Genomic DNA, 15411 nt, shown 5'->3' with positions numbered 1-15411 from the left:
GGGATTCTCATCCGAAGCTGGAAATTATTGATGAGTTCCGCATCGAGGAAAACGGTGGAATTTCCACTGAATTTTGTCGGGGTGAACTGCGATGGTTGGACCCGAATAGGAAATTTTCTAAAAATTCAAATCGAAGAAAAAATTCAAGATTACGAAAAGACTATACAGCCTATCTTCCAATAAGAAAACCACCTGTCAATATTTCTTTCAAATTTTTACTCGGGCTCAACTTCAATAGATCAGGTTAGAGTCGGTGTATAATGAGTCACGCCAAGAGTGAAGCCAAGTCTACCTATTGAACTGTCAAACCGGCTACCTATCGTGCAAAGTAAATAAACATTACGATGCTATGAAAGGTCCGTGAAAGGTATTGCAATAAAATATAAAATATAATCGAAGAAATGAGCATAAACACGCAGTGAGTGTTAAATTGTCATGGGATACGCTCGGTAATAATAAGTAATGATAATTTCTACTATTTTTTGTCAAGATAATTTGACAAAATCACTGATATAATGATTTACTACAGCCGCAATATTTTTTCTCTCGCTAGAAGTCATTTGAAGTTGTTGTAGAAGTCCTCTGTTGCCAAGTGAAAAGAATGGGAATCGTTCGAAAACCGTGATGCGAGTTCAACTGTTTTTCTCTTGGCGTGACTCATTATACACCGACTCTAGATCAGGTAACCCAGAAGCCTCCCATTGCCGATTAAATGTATTCGGAGCAACTAAAGATTAATGAGGCAATGTAATTGATATGACTTGAAGTGCGATATGCCAAGCCAGGCCCTAAACTGACCGAGGAGACGTTGACGGCACGCCACAGCGCATGTTTTGCAAAGTGGGCCCTTCCAATCACCGAAATATCATTTCGTTGAACGAGAATCGTGGAGAAAGGTTGTCCGATGTTTATGGTGTGTCCGTGGAGAAAGGTTGTCCGATGTTTATCGGTATTTTGAGGTTGGGGTTGAAAAGTGGTTCCATGGTGTAATGGTTAGCACTTTGGACTCTGAATCCAACGATCCGAGTTCAAATCTCGGTGGAACCTTTGGTGAATGTATTTTTTAGTTACTCATATTTAAGGCCCAAGCGCAGTAACAGCGGAAGTGGAACGGATGCGGCAGCGGAAAAGCCCGATCTGAATAAGCCAACGGATTGAAAACTAGTTAGAACCAAATCGACTTCTGTTAGGCGTCTTGATGTCTTTTGTGACAACTGTCAAACTTTCCGTTTCCGTTCCGCTTCCGTCCACATTACTGTTCTGTTCGTGTTTTATTTAGTCAGAGTAGCGGAGCGACGGGCAAACTTGTAGAATAAGCTTCTAAAGAATAAGCTCCTAAAGATTAAGCTTCTAAAGAGTAAACTTCTAAAGAATAAGCTTCTAAAGAGTAAGCTTCTAAAAATTAGCTTCTAAAGAATAAGCTTCTAGAGAGTAAGCTTCTTAAGAATAAGCTTTTAAAGAAAATGCTTCTAAAGAATAAACTTCAACAGAATAAGCTTCTAAAAATTAGCTTCTAATGAGTAAGCTTCTAAAGAGTAAGCTTCTAAAGAGTAAGCTTCTAAATGAATAAGCTTCTAAAGAATAAGCTTCTAAATAATAAGCTTCTAAAGAATAAGCTTCTAAAAATTAGCTTCTAATGAGTAAGCTTCTAAAGAGTTAGCTTCTAAATGAGCTTCTAAAGAATAAGCTTCTAAAGAATAAGCTTCTAATGGGTAAGCTTCTAAAGAATAAGCTTCCTAAGAATAAGCTTCTAAAGAATAAGCTCCTAAAGAATAAGCTTCTAAAGAATAAGCTTCTAAAAATTAGCTTCTAAAGAGTAAGCTTCTACAGAATAAGCTTCTAAATAAGCTTCTAAAGAATAGGCTTCTAAAACTAAGCTTCTAAAGAATGAGCTTCTAAAGAAAAGCTTCTAAAGAATAAGCTACTAAAGAATAAGCTTCTAAAGAATAAGGTTCTAAAGAATAAGCTTCTAAAGAAAATGCTTCTACAGAATAAGCTTCTAAAGAATAAGCTTCTAAAGAGTAAGCTTCTAAAGAATAAGCTTCTAATGGGTAAGCTTCTAAAGAATAAGCTTCTAATGAGTAAGCTTCTAAAGAGTAAGCTTCTAAAGAAAAAGCTTCTAAAGAATAAGCTTCTAATGGGTTAGCTTCTAAAGAATAAGCTTCCAAAGGATAAGCTTCTTAAGAATAAGCTTCTAAAGAATAAGCTCCTAAAGAATAAGCTTCTAAAGAGTAAGCTTCTAAAGAATTAGCTTCTAAAAATTAGCTTCTATAGAGTAAGCTTCTAAAGAATAAGCTTCTAAATGAGCTTCTAAAGAATAGGCTTCTAAAACTAAGCTTCTAAAGAATAAGCTTCTAAAGAATAAGCTTCTAAAGAAAAGCTTCTAAAGAATAAGCTTCTACAGAATAAGCTTCTAAAAAGTAAGCTTCTAAAGAGTATGCTTCTAAAGAATAAGATTCTAAAGAGTAAGCTTATAAAGAATAAACTTCTAAAGAATAAGCTCCTAAAGAATAAGCTTCTAAAGAGTAAGCTTCTAAAGAATAAGCTTCTAAAGAATAAGCTTCTAAAAATTAGTAAGCTTCTAAAGAGTAAGCTTCTAAAGAATAAGCCTCTAAAAATTAGCTTCTATAGAGTAAGCTTCTAAAGAATAAGCTTCTAAATGAGCTTCTAAAGAATAGGCTTCTAAAACTAAGCTTCTAAAGAATGAGCTTCTAAAGAAAAGCTTCTAAAGAATAAGCTTCTAAAGAATAAGCTTCTAAAAAGTAAGCTTCTAAAGCGTAAGCTTCTAAAGAATAAGATTCTAAAGAATAAGCTTCTAAAGAGTAAGCTTATAAAGAATAAGCTTCTAAAGAATAAGCTTCTAAAAATTAGTAAGCTTCTAAAGAATAAGCTTCTAAAGAATAAGCTTCTAAAAGTTAGCTTCTAATGAGTAAGCTTCTAAAGAATAAGCTTCTAAATGATCTTTTAAAGAATAGGGTTCTAAACTAAGCTTCTAAAGAATGAGCTTCTTAAGAAAAGCTTCTAAAGAATAAGCTTCTAAAGAATAGGCTTCTAAAGAATAAGCTTCTAAAGAGTAAGCTTCCAATGAATAAGTTTCTAAAGAATAAGCTTCTAAAGAGTAAGCTTCTAAAGAATAAGCTTCTAAAGAATAAGTTTCTAAAGAATAAGCTTCTAAAGAGTAAGCTTCTAAAGAATAAGCTTCTAAAAAATAAGCTTCTAGAGAGTAAATTTCTTAAGAATAAACTTTTAAAGAATAAGCTTCTAAAGAATAGGCTTCTAAAGAATAAGCTTCAACATAATAAGCTTCTAAAGAATAAGCTTCTAAAGAGTAAGCTTCTAAAGAATAAGCTTCTAAAGAAAAAGCTTCTAAAGAATAAGTTTCTAAAGAATAAGCTTCTAAATAATAAGCTTCTTAAGAATAAGCTTCTTAAGAATAAACTTCTAAAGAATAAGCTTCTAAAGAATAAACTCCTACACACTTAAAATTTTTCGCCGAGATTCCAACATTCGAGTAATTCTGCAATTTATTTTCCTGAGATTCAGTCAAACAATTTGTCGAGACTCAGCTAACAAATAACATTTTGCTGAGATATCAGCTAACAAACAGATATTTTGCAGAGATATCAGCAAAAGTAAATGCCGAAGTAATCGGCTGTTGGAGATTTTACCGAGCTAGATTAAGTGTGTAAAGAGTAAGCTTCTAAGCATCCTGCTGAACATTGTCATGCAGTTTACCCAACTTATCCACCTTTCCATGCTCGTGGGTTTTAAAATGTAGCGTTTACAGTAGTTTTGACACTTACTGGAGGTTTGTCGTTTCCCTCCTCCCTTCCACCCTCCTAGGAACAAAGGAAAGTGAAACGACATATGCTAACCAGGGGGGTTGGGGTGTTGAGGTGACTGTCAAATACGAACAATCGTCGCCTAGCTTGCATAACTGGTTCCAAACGACAACAAGCAACGATGGTTTGTTGATGTTTGGAGCCAAATTCACATATGGAAAATCCATGAGTGTAAGCAGGGGAGGCCCAGTGATTTTTCCGTCTCTTTCGAGACAGAGTTTGACGTCAAACTCTTTCAACCATTTAAACAGCGGGATAACGAAAGAGACGACACATTCAGTGGGTCATGGATGATCAGTAGGCCGATTTGTCAGCACATCCCGCCCCTGGTGTCAATCAGTTAGTGTCGAAAACAACAGCGAACGCTGCATTTTGAAACTCGTCCAGCTGGGTTTTGGGCTTATTATCGAATTATAAACGTATGATAAATCCTAAGGCAGTTATGATAGGAAGGGAAAATTTATAATATTGAATGGTCAGGTGATGATGAATCTTCCTTTAAATTCTTTGAAGTATCAACGGAATATCGATTGGAAATTCATTCCATATTCCAATTGAAATTTTTACCATAACATGCCGAACGATCAAACCATGCACCTCCATCGACAATCATCCAAATAAACGTTCAGGTTGATCAAACTGTCATACTGTGTACCGTAATCAGTTATGTATTGCTGTTTCCAATCGTAGTAGAATTAACACGACTGCCACTGCCACCGCCACCGCCGCCACCACCGCCGCCGCCGTGAAAAACGGTTTCAATTAGTCCTACTCGCACCTGGACGTACCGAGACATATCCTCCTCCGTACCGGGGTCATCGGTCGGAATGCAATGAAAATCCCAGCATGTGACCACATTCCCAAACAGCCGACCGTCCGTTCTGTAGGGTTGGATATTGGTCGGGTTGATCTTGTTACGAGCTCAAACAGATTGGAAATTAATTCATCCACATATACGAAAACGCCAACCGAGCGAGTCCAGCCCGCAGCCAGCCGGTCCCAGTTTTCCCCAGAAGTGCATTTGCATTCGCCACAGCCCACCCTACCATTGAGTATTGTCAATTTCATTACTGATCAGAATGGATGAAACGTGCAATAAGTTATGTAAGCAAACACGCATACACCTATGGGTTCAATAGTTCAATAGCAAATGTCACTTTGACACGTTCTACCGCTGTCATACCGATTGATTGCAGCGCAGCCTGTAATGTCGAATGCAAACGACAATATGCGGTAGGACACCGAGGACTGTTTACATCGATTATGGCCTGAAGTCAACCAACAACAAACGGACGCATCCTGCAGGCCAGGCAGCAAAAAGGCCCCGAAATTACGTCCATCATTCGGTCGAGAAAGCCTGCTGAAAAGCGCCGAAATCAAATTATGACCAAAACGGTTCCTGGGCCGTGGCCGGCAGTCACTCTTCATCATCATCGTTCGGCAGTTCATGTAGGTACGTGTAATTGTACAAGCACAGGTAAGTAAGTACAACGCAAAAACAAATTGTGAATGTTTACACGGGTGAAGAAATATCACATTCTGAGCTACAATGAACGGAGTAAACTCTAGCCGGTTCGACTTTGGAGAAATTATCACACTAACTGGATTAAGGGACGTTGGGCTCTGCTTAGCGCTGTTAAAAATATGGATTTTAAAATGCCTACAATGCTGCTGTGATGACTTGAATCCTTCCACTTCACGTTTTCATTAGCACAAATCTCGTCATCCAGAAGTCATACAGAGCTGAAAATTAAACGCGATGCTTGCTTCTCTGCAGCAAACATGTAGATTCATTATGAACTTTATATCTTAAGTAGATCGCCAGCTGTGGGCCCGTGAAAATGCGAAGTGGTAAAACATCGTGTCCTTAAACTCAAGTTGAATGCTGCTACAACAATTACTACAACAGTCAAGTCATGGACTTCTTCATCAATGTTGCTATTTGCGGCTACCGCCTTTTGTTTGTAATCGCTACCCAAACACGTACAAGTTTCTTCGGGCATTTTGTATCTCGCATTCGAAATTTTTCAACAAATCATAACTCGAAAACGTCACTTTCAATCAGCACAACGGCTGAGACAAAGGTGTAGGAACAAATAATTGCTTTTCAGAAAAAATATACACGGCAAAACTTTCAAGTAATTTTGGGGAAAAATCCGAAATCGTGCGGATCCTCCTCCGTCGAGAACATGAGAAAACTACGTTGAAATCCACTGGAACTTCCGTTGGTAGAGTCTGTAATCTCCACCGAAATTGTGTGGAACCACTTCCATCGAGCACGTCAGAAAACTTCGTCGAAAACCAATGGAACTTCCATTGGAAGTATCTAAAATCTCTACTGAAATCGTGCGGTACCTCCTCCATCGAATCCACTTGAGAAAACTGTGTTGAAATCCTCTGAAATTTACGTTGGCAGTATCAAAAATCTTCACCAACATCTCCGCCGAGAACTTGAGAAAACTGTTTCGAACTCGAGATCTACTGGAACATCCGTTGGCAGCATCTAAAATCTTTACCGAAATCGTGTGGAACCTCCTCATTTGACTTGAGAAAACTCCATTGAAATCCATTGGCAGCGTTGAAAATCGCCACTGAAATCGTGTGTAATCTTCTCCGCCGAGAACGTCCGAAAACTTCGTCAAAAACCACCGGAACTTCCTTTTGAAACATCTTAAATCTCTACCGAAATCGTGTAGAATCTCCTCCGTAGAGAACTTTAGGAAAATGTGTCGAAATCGAGGTCGAGAGCAACTGGAACTTCCGTTGGAGGTATCTGAAACCGTTGTCGAAATCGTGTGGAACCTCTTCCGCCGAGAACACGACCAAACTCCGTCGAAATCCTCTGCAATTTCCTTTGGCAGCATCTGAAATTTCCACTGAAATCGTCTGGAACCTCCTCCCTCGGGAACGTCAACAAACTCCGTCGAAATCATATGGAATCTCATCCCCGTTGAAACGATTGGAATGTCCGTTGGAATCGGCTGGATCCTACGTTGGCGGCATCTGAAATTTCCACCGAAACCGTCTGGAACTTCCTCCGTCGGGAACGTCAATAAACTCCGTCCAAATCGTTTGAAACCCTCGTTGGCAGCATCTGGAATCTCTACTGAAATCGGCTGGATTCTCCTCCGTCGCTAACGTCAGCAAACTCCATCGAAATAATGTGGTATCTTATCTCCGTTGAAACGATTGGAATCTCCGTTGGTGGCACCTAAAACTTCGTTGAAATCGTTTGAAACCTTCGTTGGCAGCATCTGCAATAGGCCTTTTTAATAGAAACTAAACGATCGATTCAACCTCTTGTGGTGAATAGGAGAACGTCAAAAAGAGTGTTGTGAGCATAAATTTTTGTCTTGAGACATAGGAAGCGGAACACTTTTTTACTTTTCCTGATAAATTGATTCATCTTAGATGCTCCAAAACTTAATCTATAGTTGAAAAAATTAATTCTGTAACGTTTTTGCAAAGATCCTGCAAAGATTTGAAGGCGAAAATTCAAACTTATGGACTAAGAACGGAACACATTTTCCGGGCAATGTTTGAATTAGTTTCTGAAGGAAGCCGAAAAAACTTCCAGAGAGAGAGAATGCAGAAGCTTTTGTGGAGAAAATTTGAAGAAAGTTCTTAGCAAAGTCGGAAAAACATCCGGGGAATTTCCTAAAAGAGAGGAACTTTTGGCAAACATTTTGAGATACTTTTGAAAAAATCGAGTGACACATCCAGAGAAAGCTAGAAAAGTTTCAGAAATCAGAAGCACATTACAGGAGTGGCCATTTCCAGGGGAAGCCGGAAAAAGCACGAATAGCCCTTTTCAATAGAAGTTGGATTTTTTTTCATCAAACATCCCTGAAGACCCCGCAATGTCCCTGAAGTTTTTGGAACATTCCTGAAATGCACTTCAGAATATCCTGGAACTCCTTGAAAGTATTGAATTTTTTCTGTATGTTGATGTGGCTGTTTTGAAGTTCTAAGTACTCGGAACTTCCCTGATTATAATCAAATTACAGAAAAATCTTTCATTTTATTTGAAGGTCTTTGGAATTTCTCGAACATTTCGGAACTTTTTAAGTGCTATCACAATTTTCTATGGAACATCAGTATTGAAGTTCTCTGATCTTCCTGACTTTTTTAAAGTTCTCGAATATTGCACGAAACCTCCCTTAAAATGTGCTCACAATTTTCTGAAGTTCATATAACCACAAACGAAGTGACAGACGACTTACTGGCGAAGAAAACAATTAAAATAATGTAGTTCGCTGTAATAGAATTTTCTTAGAAGCTTGTGCCATCATCCACCAGATGGGATAGTATTTTTGTTTTGGTTATGCACAAAAATGATTTTGTGTATAATGACTCTTTGACAGTGTGCAAAGAGTGTATCATTTTGTCATTTTTTTATGCATTTCAGTTTTGAGTAGAGTGAAAGAGATAGAACCAAAACATTCTAGTACATTTGGTGAAAATGCTAGTTCAATCCAGTAGTAGCATAGAGGTAACTCTAAGACAAGTAGGTCCCGAAGAAACGTGCTCAACTTTTTGGCTCACCTCTGGTACTATCTTCGGTCCCAAGCTTGTCGAATCACCCCTTGAAACATAGGAAAAACCAATAACCCCTCATTTTATCTGTCAAACTTTCATAGCGAATCAAAACAAACATTGCCTAGTACTAGAATTTCGACTAGAATAGGGTACGTTAATCGTTTGCTTGGGACCAATAGGCTACTAAAGTGGTGAGCCAATTTAAAATCGTTAGTTTCGTATTGATTGTTGGTAGTAGTGTTGCCATGTGGTGCAATCCAGTAGTAGTGGTGTTGCCATGTGGTACACTGAAAAATTGCAATAGCAGGTTAGTCACCAAAGTTTTCGAGCCGCTCCGTCTGTCACTTCGTTTGTGATATAACTATCTATTCGTTTTCAAAATTTCCATGAACCTCTCGGAACTTTGCTGAAGTTTTCGGAAATACCCTGAGTTTCTCGGTACTCCTTCAAAATTGTCCTGATGTTCTCTGAGCCTCCCTAAGGTTCTCTCAATTCTCCTGAAACAAATGCAGCTGGCTTGAAAACCATTAAATTTCTCTGAAATTCTTTGGACTAGTGAAGTTTCCGAAAGATGTACGATTTTTCCTAAAGTTCTCTGGACTTTGCTGAAATCCTAGAGTTCTCGAGTTATAACAGAATTTAATGAAACTGTCTTCAATTCATCGGAACATACCCTTACAGATATTTAGACTTACTCAACGCTGAATTTTTCTGAAGGATCAGAACTTCTTAAAAGTTTCTGCAGTTTTCTGAAGCTTATGGAACCGCAATAAAATTCTGGAGCATCCCTGAAGTTCCGGAGAAGTTAAAAAAAACTTGCCGGAGAAGAAGAGATGTTATAAATTATTATTTTCGATGACCTATTTGTTAACTTAATAAAATAATTTCCCGAATTCCAGAAATTGCCTCGATTCGTGACCTGTCGAACATCGATTTCCGTCCTCTATACGTCATCCCCGTTTCGAAAATACTCATATTAATATGGGACGGAACTTGACAATCGGGTAGCGATTTCGAGCCAATTTGCTGTCAAATCCGAGCCAGCTTCTGATTGGTCGATTTGACAGTAGCAATCGTGGAATAAAAAGGAAAGAGGGATCGCATCAATCTGGTTGGCTGTGATGCCGGAACCAATGTTTACGTCAATGGCGTTGTTAATTGTTTATTTTTGCGATAGTTGAAAAATTAAGTGCACTGCGTGTTTTAAGCGATGGATATTGTTTTTTTATATGGTTGTTTTTATTGTGTTGAGTAAAAATGATGTACAAGCTGCTAGACTGCAGTAAAAACACCAACAAACCGACATGAAACTGAATCCAGAAAGGCCGATTCAAATTATCCGAAATAGATTAGACACGAACCAACTCATACATTGCATACGCGTTTTTGTGGCTAGGATAAATATTTTCCGCGAACACAGCGGCAGATGTCAGTTTTGTCCTTTGATCAGAAATTTCTTTGTAATTTGTATGATGATTCATGTCGGTTTGTCGGTGGTACCAGAGCTGAGCTAAAAAGTTGAGCACGTTTCTTCGGGACATACTAGTCTTAGAGTTACCTTTATGGTATTAGCATAGAGGTAACTAAATGCATAAACAAAATGACAAAATGATACACTCTTTGCGCACTGTCAAAGATCATATTGCACACAAAATCAACTATGTTCAAAAAAAAAAAAAATACTAGCCCATCTGGTGGCTGATGGCACAAGCTTCTTAGAAAATTCTATTACAGCGAACCACATTATTTTAATTGATTTCTTCGCCAGTTAGTCGTCTGTGACTTCGTTTGTGCTTCTATTAGAAAAAAAAAAAAAAACAATAGGTCTTATGTACAGTTTTGCGCCTCTGTCAAATTTGTTACATAAGACCATCGACCCCCTCATAGAAGTTAGGTATCGTATGTCACATTGAGCTATGTTTTGGTCAGTTGGCACATACGACAAATAGTTTTTTGATGAGAAAATGAAACAGAAATGAGGTAGCGGGTTCAAATTTTGCCTTTAGAAAGAGTAAGCAGAGTAGTGTCTGGTACCATTAAAATGTCAATTTGTTTACGTTTGTTACCAACAACCCAATCAAAAAGGGCTCCAGTATTTTGCTTTAAATATTGATTTAAAAATCGAGATGGAAGTAAATATGGACTTCTTTGACGTTTGTGAAATGCTTCAATGCAGAACTTGGGGTAAATTATAAGTATTAGTGCAAGAAAACCTTTGAATTTACCCAAACTTCTGCACTCATACTTGTGCAATTCACAAACGTCAGAGATGTCTATTGTTGTGTTCAGAAAACGAACCCAATTTGTGTTTTTTCCTGCGTCAAATTAGCACAACCTATTTTTAGGCTACAACCTTCGATACCAGTTTCCCCTCCGAAAAAAAAAGTTTGTTTGGTTTGGATTTTTGTTTCACCCCGGAGCAAACAAACAAAAAAGCTACACAAACACGACCGACAACGAGTTCTCATGTTTCCATTGTTATTTCATTTGTTCCTATTTTTGTAAACTTTTCACCCCTTCCCCTCACGCTTTTGGCTGTCGAGTTTCTCTCTTCTGTTAAAATAAATCCGGAACAGAACTTTTGAGCGTTCCAGATAGCCCCATATATGTATCTGTAGCTACTTGAGTGCTTTCCAACATCTATCTTTCGGATGATGCTGGAAGACGGACAATGTTGGGATCGGATGGATCCCTGATATAGTTTCAGCTTCATCGAAGTCAAATACTGTGATGTTGATTTATCCCAACAAAACGGCAGGGGTTTAATTATTGAACTTTAGGCCCGCTCTCTGTGGTCTTGTGTGAGTTTGGGTGTGTGTGTGTGTGTGTGGGTGAGGATAGGAGGAACCTATTTTGTGTCCGTGCCCATGTTGCCGCAAGCCTACCGGGAATTCTGAACAACCACCAGCGTCAATCTCTTTGATCTGAGCACAAACCTCCAAGAGGTTTTTGAGGCAAAAGTCGAAAACAATCCCACCCTGCTGCTGAAAACCACCTCCAGCACCACGTGCCAGGATGTTGCGGTGAAAATCTGCTGTTTTTTTCTTTCTCTCCTTTTGCTGCTGTTCCCAGGACAATCAGATACGGAATTGTGGTTTGCGGTGGAAATCTGCTTTGCCAAAGTCATAAGTAGCCGATAGCCGACAGATTATGGAAACATTAGCACGTTGTAGGCGAAATAATCGCATTTCGACAAGTTTATAGTAAGAAATTTTTCGTAATTCCGTCAATTTAAGCAGGATGTAATAAAAATAATCAGAACAAAGTGCTGAACGACGCGTTCGGGGTATCATCCAAACCATTCGTGAAAGTTCTACCTCCGACAAACCGACATGAATGACCATAGCAAAAACAAACAAATTTCTGACCAAAGCACACTACCAACAATCAATACGAAACTAATGATTTTAAATTGGCTCTCTACTTGACTAGCCTATTGGTCCCAAGCAAACCATTAACGTACCCCATTCTAGTCGAAATTCTAGTACTACGTAATGTTTGTTTCGATTTGCTATGAAAGTTTGACAGATAAAATGAGGGGTTAGTGGTTTTTCCTATGTTTCGAGGGGTGAATCGTTTAGCTTGGGACCGAAGAGAGTACCAGAGCTGAGCCAAAAAGTTGAGGACGTTATTTCGGGACCTTCTATTCTTAGAGTTACCTCTATGACACTACTGACATCTGGCTCCGTGTTCGCGGGAAATATTTAGCTAAGCCATGAACCCGCATGCAAAAGCTAATTGGTTCGTGTCTGATCTATTCTGGACTAATTATTTTTATCTAGATCAATAGATCCTATGGTTTTGACAGTTCGGATCACTGCGCATTTAAATAGGCCGTTTACGATTTTCGGGCATAAGTCAGAATTAAGTGTCATGTCGGTTTATCGGTGCTGGTACTATCTTCGGTCCCAAGCTAATCGATGCATCCCTCGAAACAAAGGGAAATCCACGAACCCCTCATTTTATCTGTCAAACTTTCATAGCGATTCAAAACAAACATAGTGTAGTACTAGAATTTCGACTGGAATGGGGTGCGGTAATCGATTTGCATGGGACCAATAGGCTAGTCATGTAGTGAACCAATTTAAAATCGTTTTTTCCACCGTTTGGTGGTACTTTGTATGGGAGCGAGCTGTCAATTTGTTAGTTTTGTGTCAAACAGTGAAGTGGTTACCGGTAAATTTGTCAAAATGAAAGAACCCAATTGTCATCTTGAGTGCAACGTTCGACAATCAATTCCACGTATTTCTACGTTACTTCGGATCAGAAAAGCATGAAGAAACCAACTTGCGAGACTACGAAGCCATCGATATAATTGTTAAATGTTTAATGGAAGAAACGAGAAGTGAATAAACGTTTTTGTTTAGCTTCGCAGCTGCGAATTGGATTTAGTATGTTAGGGTCGGCTCACTAGGTGCGAATCATCCCATCGGGGTGCATTTTCACACACGAAAGTTAACTTCAGCTCACAGTTCCAATCGTTCCAGTGCCAGTTCCAGTTCTTGGTCGGTTCGTACCACATGTGCACGCAGTGTTCCGTGCCTCCAGCATTGTCCGGCTGCAATCTGTTCCACTTGCTAAAGGTTGGTTCCATACCGGTAGCGTGCCATACAAAGTTGCCCTCCTGTGCAAGATCACTCGCCCCGATCCAGAGGTCCGTTTTGGTCATGTTGTAAATTTTCGAGAACTCCACGAGACGGACGATTTCGTTGTGCTTCGCTTCCGAGTCCACTACGGCGAGGCGCATTCCGAGCAGGTGGCAGTACTCGACGGCTCCGATCCAGTTGTGCTACGATGGAAACAAATATTCATGACGACAGTCCGCGAAAAAATGTTTTACTGAACTCTTACCACAACGGTCGGAATGTGGAACTTGGACGGTGAAGTACAGACCAGTTCTTGGCTGCTGGCGATGGCCACCAGTCCGAGAAGAACGGACAGCTGTTTCAAGAAACTAGCCATTTTGCAAACAGAACGGAAAGACTCTGTGTACTGATGACAGCTGTGCTGCTCACTTATATGGGGAAAAGATTTGACGATCGAGTTCCGATAAGGCCCCCGTGTGGTTTGATAAGAGAAATTCTGACAAGACCATTAAAAGGTCGGGGATTTTTATTTTCGAGTGAGATCTCTTGTTGTCAGCTTTGTATCAGCATCAATACAACAGTTACTTGCATATTGATCCTTGCATTATTTAAAAGCATGAACGATAGACCATCTAACAATGTGTTCACTGGTAAAAGATATGTAACATCCATTCAGGGTTGCTTCGACTCACCTCGCTATATGGAATCATTGGATGCTGTAATTAATGTTTTGGACTTGTAGGGTACAAGAGAAGGTCAATTCAATTTTCAAAGAGTCACAACTATTTTATGATTCGGAGCTTTTACTCAGAAAGCAAAATTGACAAGTTTTATGTGTCAAACACATGCTTTTCAATCTTTACTTATTTTGGGGTTTCTAGGAATATTCAAGACTTTCTCGACGAAATGTGGAAGCTGTCAAAATCTTCTGGAAACCAATCGTTATATGTATATAAATGTTATTTATGTTCCAAGGTGGAATTGGTGAACACGAAATCGAAAGCGAAATTTTAGAACGACGAAATTAAAATCACTCAAGTCTAAATGAAGGAAATTTTCCGCAATAACATAAATACAAGTACAAAATATCATTATGTTTCCATAATTACGAACAACATTTTTTTATAGCAAAGCTTGTCACAGCAACCTTGTCCATTATCAGTGCATTCGCCGTCTGATACAATCTGCTTGCTATAAAAAAGCTCGGTGAAGCTGCGCCATCGTCACAGCTGTTGTGTCGTCGAACAGTTCACTAGATACAGAATGATTCGTCTCCTGAGCCTGGTCACATTTCTGACGGTGGTCACCATTGGTACCTCACAGGAATTGTTCTGCTCGTCGCTCTCAGAGTTCTTCATTCCGGACATTAAGGTAAATTGCGAACAACCATAGTGCAGTGTCCTTCCCAACGATAATAATAAACCAATTTTCCGCACCGAACAGGCCAACTGGTACGGTGCGGTCGAGTACTGCCAGCGGATCGGAATGCGCCTGGTCGTGGTGGACTCGGAGGCGAAGCACACCGAAATCGTTCGGCTTGGTATCGACACTGGGACAATAGGGGACAGCTTGTGGATCGGAGCAAACGATTTGGCCCTGGAGGGCCGGGTTATCTGGCACGCCACTGGCAGGTGGGTCACCTTTTCCAAGTGGAAGGCAGGCGAACCGAATAATCTGCGCGAACGGGAACACTGCGTACACATGTGGTATGATCCGTCGAGAAAAATCTTGGGTGAATGGAACGATGCGCTGTGCACCAATTCCTATTATTTCGTGTGTGAAAACGTTCCGATATAAATGGCAATAAAGAGTTGATTGTTGATTTTAGCTACTATTTCGAAGCCGTGTCCTCCATTCCCGGTTCTAAGGGCTCAATATTATTATTCTTCTAGTCAGAATCATGCCCTCCAAGACCATAATAAAACCAGAATTGCTAATTGGGAATGATTTCTATCAAATTTGCTCGCATAATGTAAGCTGACATTTTGAAATGCGGATCAAACAACTCGTTAAATCTCACGAAATCTACGAAATCTTAATCAATATCTCACGACAGCAAAGAAATATCTTCGATAGAGTGGTTCTCCTCGCAGACAGTGTCACCCAGCATTTGACAGATTTTCTATACGAGTTATTTCGTTAACATTAAAAATAATAGCGGGCAGCATTGCAATACCTGAGTTTGTGGACTTGGTGGAAGGAGTTCCGAAAGACTCTCATGAATTACAAAGACAAAAATGTGGAAGACTTGTCAGTGATATTTAGATGGTAGGGCAGCAGATGGTGATAACAAAAACTGAACATGCGCGTCAGTATAATGTATAAATCGTCACTGGCAATTGGGTTCTTTAATTTTAAAAAAAATATCGGTTTTATACATCATCTGAAAGAGTTTCGTTTTTTGAGCACAACGATATTGTTTTCAATCCCATGGACTTTAATCT

General features: G+C 39.3%; 2 protein-coding genes and 1 non-coding gene across 3 annotated transcripts; 2 read left to right on the top strand and 1 right to left on the bottom strand.

Annotated features, from left to right (window-relative positions):
• The first annotated feature begins 975 nt into the window (after positions 1 to 975).
• On the top strand, positions 976 to 1047 carry TRNAQ-CUG (transfer RNA glutamine (anticodon CUG)). Its single transcript has one exon. It is a non-coding gene; the product is annotated as a tRNA-Gln (tRNA).
• An 11727-nt stretch (positions 1048 to 12774) lies between these two features.
• Positions 12775 to 13369, bottom strand: LOC135699147 (lectin subunit alpha-like). Its single transcript, XM_065219364.1, has 2 exons — positions 13233 to 13369; positions 12775 to 13170 (listed from the first exon to the last, which is right to left on the bottom strand). Exons 1-2 carry the CDS (start codon positions 13341 to 13343, stop codon positions 12778 to 12780), a joined length of 504 nt encoding a protein of 167 aa, XP_065075436.1. The 5' UTR covers positions 13344 to 13369; the 3' UTR covers positions 12775 to 12777.
• Positions 13370 to 14214: 845 nt separating this feature from the next.
• LOC135699145 (hepatic lectin-like) lies at positions 14215 to 14827 on the top strand. The gene is made up of 2 exons (XM_065219363.1): positions 14215 to 14338; positions 14411 to 14827. The coding sequence occupies exons 1-2, from the start codon at positions 14231 to 14233 to the stop codon at positions 14762 to 14764; spliced, it is 462 nt and encodes a 153-aa protein (XP_065075435.1). The 5' UTR covers positions 14215 to 14230; the 3' UTR covers positions 14765 to 14827.
• Positions 14828 to 15411: the final 584 nt, after the last annotated feature.

Source organism: Ochlerotatus camptorhynchus, unplaced genomic scaffold (assembly GCF_037179485.1).
Source record: "Ochlerotatus camptorhynchus isolate MF236.1 unplaced genomic scaffold, CSIRO-AGI_Acam_v1.1 ptg000103l, whole genome shotgun sequence".
Taxonomy (NCBI): domain Eukaryota; kingdom Metazoa; phylum Arthropoda; class Insecta; order Diptera; family Culicidae; genus Ochlerotatus; species Ochlerotatus camptorhynchus.
Note: the sequence above shows the minus strand (reverse complement) of the source record. Positions and strands in the feature narration are given on the sequence as shown.

Bases quoted from the DNA above. Each gene is read 5' to 3' on its own strand.
- LOC135699147 (XM_065219364.1), bottom strand. From the start codon at position 13,343: ATGGCTAGTTTCTTGAAACAGCTGTCCGTTCTTCTCGGACTGGTGGCC. The intron at 13,171-13,232 runs GTAAGAGTTCAG...TTTCCATCGTAG, and splicing joins TCCACATTCCGACCGTTGTG to CACAACTGGATCGGAGCCGT.
- LOC135699145 (XM_065219363.1), top strand. From the start codon at position 14,231: ATGATTCGTCTCCTGAGCCTGGTCACATTTCTGACGGTGGTCACCATT. The intron at 14,339-14,410 runs GTAAATTGCGAA...CGCACCGAACAG, and splicing joins TCTTCATTCCGGACATTAAG to GCCAACTGGTACGGTGCGGT.